We start from the raw sequence: 6,000 nt of genomic DNA, 5'->3' as shown, positions 1-6,000 counted from the left end.
CTTACAAAAAACCAGATTGCATTTTTTTAGCTAATCTTGGAACTTAAATTGTTTGAAATCTTAGTTTTTGGAACAATATACTGAAAATTGTGAAATAAATATTGGCACCTTAACCCTTAACATTCACATTTTCAGCAGGATTAGTCGGGTGACCCGTGGAAAAATCCACGGTTTCGCCCGTCCTTGTTATACCGCATTTGGTGCGTCTCGCTACTTGTGCAGCTAAGCTACCATTTTGCGTGACAGACAGACAGATGTATACGGGTAATATAATATGCTAGTGGTTAGCCCGTGGAAAATCCGCGGTTCACTTATTACATTAAACCCAACCCCCTCTTCCCACAACACACACAAGCCTAAATAATTGTACTTCTCTTAGTAACTATAATTAGTAAGATGCAACCTAGATTCCAGTACTTTGCAATGACGGAAAGTCATTTTTGATTGCGTGTTTCACCTTATTCATTTTGTTGTTTAAATTTCGAAACCAGAAAAGAAAATAAAAATCATTTAATCCACACTCAATAAGTAAATTACATTATCATATACTGGTATCTTTTTGTACACAAAAATATTTTTCAAATACACTAAAACATTGTTTTGGCTCTTCTTTTCACTGTCCTCCACCGCTGTAACTGCAAAAATAATATTTTAACCTGCTCTCGTCTCGATTACTTGTCTCATTCACTCGATTCAAGTTGGTTACGAACAAAATCTTTATACGATATGCAGTCACCATAAGGTACCAGCCCGAGATTTGTTACATCATTACCAGAGAGGTCCTTTGACGGAAATATACTCCATTTTCCTTTATCGCAATTAAAGATTGTTGGGGCGTCTTTTATCACGTGACCTCTCTTGCAATCCACCATGCATAAACTTCTCCCATTTTCACCAAAACCGTAGCTGCATACCCACCGACCGTTCTTTGGAGATTCCGGAGGGCTACACTGTCTTGGCGTGCCTTGTATGAATGTTCCGGTTACTAGATAAAAAAAGGTAGAAATAAAGTTTATCGACGCTCCGTATCCTTGCCTCAATTCAAGTATTTTGGCACATAAATATGATTTGTGGATTGTGGTGATTTCACTCCGAAAAGGAGAGATATTGTGACGTCTAATATTTTGAATGTGCAATAAAAGTTTAAATTTGACTTTATTAGTCATGGTTCGTAGCAACCATCATCACATACACTTTTCTTGTTGTCACATGTTTAACATTTTGTTCCATTGGTAATTGCGTCAATGCGACGTTAAGCCAACCTCGTTCCTAGGGCACAAATCTTTAAGATAGCGTAATACCGTCTCAAGGCAAAAGAACCTAGGACCCCGAATAGCTTTAAGCCGTCTCAAACTGCGAGTCACCCATTCAGTACCTAAGTAGTACTTTACAAATATATTAATAAAAATATTAGGAAAGAATGCTAACCAGAGAAAATGCTAGGTCAAACTTACACGACCATGGATCATAATCTTTATCCAATCGCCAGTCATCATTGGGAATATGTGACATTTCGACAAGTGTGACCAAATATCCTTGTAACAAAACCACAACACAAAATACGTTATAAAAAGGTGCCATCTTGTTTTCTTGTAATCTATGAATATTTTTTGCCAGAAAATTAGATGTTATTATAAGACTAGATAAAGCAGTCGAGAAGCTTAGAATAATTAAAGTAAAGAAAATAACACTCGTTTTATAAATTTATTAAATAAAATTGATAATTTATTGGTAAATAGAATTGGTATTTCCTGGAAGATCACAGATATAGTATGGAGCCATCTTTAAGCCGCCATCTTTCAGATTATTTAATGGAAGGAGGAGAATAACGCTCCATATTTCAATTTATATCTTCAGAATTTCGTAATCCACAACAACAGTGATCAATAAAACTTTACTTCAAACTATAATTCCATTATTATCAGACGCTAAAAAATCTTGCACACACGTGCATATGCGACCTATCTCCTTTGCTCTGCGACACATGAAAACATTTCATTTTTAAAAACATGTCTCAAATACATACAGAAAACTGTAATGAAAGAATATAGAAATATAGAAACGTGTTTTATATATATGTGTGTGATCATCCATTTCGTAGCTACAGCTACCATTTTTGTGACGCATGTCTACCAAGCTGAGGTCTTTTCTCTTTTGCGGCTTAACATGTTTTAAATTTATACACTAAAGCATCACTTATTTATCGCTACTTAAAAGTTTATTTCTGAATATCACTACAGATATATGCACACGTCATGCTGAGCTCAACATATTATGCAGGAAAAAATAGCGGATCACTTTCCATATATCTTTCTTCTGGTCAAGATAAGAGTATCAAGTTTACAATAAAAATTAAGTTTGTGTAAGCCCACCATATGTTTGGTCCGTAGATCAAAGAATGCTGACGTAGGCGCAGTCATGTTTAGCGTGGTCACACGTCCTGAATTACGCAATATTAAAAAGAATTCGTGCTAAAAAACCTATTCGGACATCGCTTCTATTTTGAAAACAAAAAGTGTGTTGCTAAGTGACGTCATACTAGTGTATTTATTAGTCAGGGCCAACCATATTTATAAAAAGACAGACTAGCACCAACCTCGTTCTTAGGATCTATCTTATCAGTTTTTGGTGATGAAAGTTCAACTGTAAAAACGAGACAGGGAGGTTCAGGACGAAGTATAAACGCTTTCACTAGAAAACAGGATGTGAGAGAAAGATAAACTCGAGCCAGATGTTGTCAATTCCTACGTTTTTCATTCGTTGACTCAAAAAATTGAAAGAAATCCACGTGATGTTTCAGTGAAAATAGATTTCGCTCGTATCGATATCATAGTGTGGTTAATTATAAAGACATATCTATATCACCTTATCGAAACGATGAAATAATTTGATCTCTTGCACGACATAATTCAATTTTTACCATCGTTTTTCCTTCGAAATTGATTTCATAAGAAATAGAGGTTCTGCCTTATTCTCTTGTGCTTGTACCTGTGTACAGCTAATCCATCTATGACTTTTAACCCGAATACACAAGTTTTTTATGAGAACGTTAAAATTTCAGTTGAGGCCGAATTTTTTACACTTTGTTTTTATTCTTGTTCTTCTATAATAGTTGCGAAATTAAATTCAGTTTTAAATCTAATCTGCTGATATTATTTTATTGTAAAAAGATACAAAATATCATTAAAGGAAAAAAAGTGTTCTTTTTCGTTACATTTTCTACTTATTCTTCGTAATGTATCAGGGAATTCTGGCTGAATACGATCTTAACACGTCTCAATTTCGGAAAACACAAATTAAATTCTTATTAAAAAACGATACACCGTTAAGGTGTGATATAAGAAAACTTAAAAAAAAATCCCTTTGCCACATGTACTTACCAATTACGTCATCAAAACATTTTAATGTAAATTTTTCTTAACCGTCTAAATATTCGAGCAGTCAAGATAATTAAACATCCTATTACGATCACCTCTTCTTTCTTAAAATTCAGATCTTTAACTGTAGGTAGTGTAGTCCTCCAAGGTTCAACCACTGCTAAACCCACATCAACACCATAGAACCACATAAACATCACAAAACCATATCGTTACCAACTAAACGAACAGAACTAAAAATCGGAGATACCACAGCTTTTAAGGCTCACACTTGATAAAACCTAACCTAGCAAAGTAAGTTGAAACTGTAAATCTAATACTTTCAAAATGTATTCTTTATAAAGTTGAACACCTTAAATAAACGATGCCTAATGAAATTTATGTTTTCATAAATAATAACAAAATTTGTGGAAATATTGTTCAGAGTCGATATATATGCGCCAGTAAAAAAATATAAATACAATCGCGCATGGCAATCCTCTAATGCAATCTATGAAGTGTAATATTATGAGATAAGTATTTTTTAAAAGATTTTGCAACAACAAAATTAAATCCGCTCGCTGACTGTCTGTAAGGCAAAGATTATACCTGTGATCATCGACAGGCGAATATTTTCACAGGTTAAACAACATTTTTTTTTACATTTTTCAAGTAAATGAAACCATATATACAACTAGATCAATCGGTGCGTGCAACCCTCCATACAAACGTTTTAACTTTATATCGGCATCTAATTACCTGACTCGTGCAAACTCTGGTGCGGAGAAAATTTGTCATTTTTTGCCATGTCAAGATTTTGATCAGAAATTTCCAAATTAAGCCCGCAACAATACAGTGGAACCTCACAGTCAACTCCATACATCGGTCGCTGTAGTTCTTTTTTTTTTTTACTTTTTTTTTGTTGCATTTATCAAATTTAACGCACGCTAGATTTTTTTCATCGCTAAATTAAATTAAACATTTATTTATATATTTTAAAAATTCTATTTTTGTTTATTTTTTTCAAACATATAACCGCGTGAGATCAAATCTGTTGTCACGTTTTTTAATAAAGAAAATCAAAAAAAAAATGGCTATAAAACAGTTTTGAAGACTGCCCATAAAATTTCAAAGTCATTGCCCGTGGAAAAATTCACGGGTTCGCCCGTCCTTTGAACAAAGTGGACGTCCTTCCAACAAAGTGGACAAAAGTATATCGCATTTGGTATTGGTGCGCATTTTTAAAAATTTTGTGTTTCCGTTACGGGACGCAGCTTTTGGGGACACACAGACAAAATACGGCTATTTTGAAAGAGATTTATATAGAAATTTCCAGAAATCGTATCTATGAAAAAAAAAGGTTAGCTTTGCTAAATTAAATCTGCGCCAGAAATCATTTCGACTCCATGGCCAAATTAAATTTCCTTAACAAATTTTGCCCAAAACAAGATACAACAAACAACAAACAACAAACACAAACACAAATTTAAAGTAAAAACTTATTTATCCTATAAATAATATCTTATACTTTTATTTTTTTTCAACGAACTTCTTCTTAAATAGAAAACTTGATAAGACTAGTTCTTCTTTTCCGAATTTCCTGACGTACAAGATGTAACTTTTTCATATTTTATATTTAACGGGTTGTAACAATATAATAACTGTAAATTTCATCTGTTACTTTAACCACCTTTTTTTAATTTGTTATGTTCTTGATAAACCTTTTATGATGGAAATAGGAGACTTTTTATTTTCTTCACCATCTGCTTTAAAAACAAAATTAAAACTTATTATAACGAGTCATTTTACAGATTTTTACTTTCCAATAGACAATATTTTTGCAGAAACAGTGACTGCCGATGTTAGAAAATTGTTACATGAGGGTTACGGATGAGAATCACTGTAATAACTTTACTCACTAACTCTTATTTGATTATAACTCTTTCTCTTTACAATATTATATTTATTCACAATATTATATTTATTTACAATAAAAGTTTACTGATAAAATAAAGTCGAGGTAACTTTATCGAATCTTATTTTTTTAGCCTCGCATGTCTATTTATTTCGAATATATTACGTTCAACAGCTCATAAAAATGTTATAAGAATTCCTATCATTGTATTGATCATATCCTAAGATTCTGAAAATGTCATTCATGACGGTCCTAAGTTTTAAGGCTTTATTATATCAAGAAAGCTAATGACACACGGAAAGTTAACATTAAAAAATCCGTTTAGGAAAGGTTTTACTTCATGAAGCCAAAAGTACAATAATTTGGGTAAAAAAACACGAAAATTGTTATTAATGTGTACACCCTCAACGAACAACAAAAAATTGGCATCTAATAAATTGCTCACAGCACATGTTGGCGAATACAATGAGAAAGCTATCTGTGATGGTTTGTTCAAGTTGAAGGTATAAACAATATTTATATAATCAATGATGAAAATGATGAACGCATACTATACATTCTATACAATGGCCAGGAGACCCAGCTGTTCAATCGCATCTTCATATCCAACCTTGCCTTCACAGTCAATCTCGTCTTCACATTCATTTCGTCTTCACATTCAGCCTCGTCTTCACATTCAATCTAGTCTTCACATTCAACCTCGTCTTCACATTTAACCTCGTCTTCACA

The 6,000-nt window shown here is 33.0% G+C and overlaps 1 protein-coding gene across 1 annotated transcript; it reads right to left on the bottom strand.

The window, feature by feature from the left end:
• Nucleotides 1-495: 495 nt before the first annotated feature.
• On the bottom strand, nucleotides 496-2,174 carry LOC130628543 (uncharacterized). Its single transcript, XM_057441482.1, has 2 exons — nucleotides 1,455-2,174; nucleotides 496-985 (listed from the first exon to the last, which is right to left on the bottom strand). The coding sequence occupies exons 1-2, from the start codon at nucleotides 1,579-1,581 to the stop codon at nucleotides 681-683; spliced, it is 432 nt and encodes a 143-aa protein (XP_057297465.1). The 5' UTR covers nucleotides 1,582-2,174; the 3' UTR covers nucleotides 496-680.
• Between the last annotated feature and the right edge of the window lie 3,826 nt (nucleotides 2,175-6,000).

The sequence above is a fragment of the Hydractinia symbiolongicarpus genome, chromosome 15 (genome assembly GCF_029227915.1).
Source record: "Hydractinia symbiolongicarpus strain clone_291-10 chromosome 15, HSymV2.1, whole genome shotgun sequence".
NCBI classification, from domain to species: Eukaryota; Metazoa; Cnidaria; class Hydrozoa; order Anthoathecata; family Hydractiniidae; genus Hydractinia; species Hydractinia symbiolongicarpus.
Note: the sequence above shows the minus strand (reverse complement) of the source record. Positions and strands in the feature narration are given on the sequence as shown.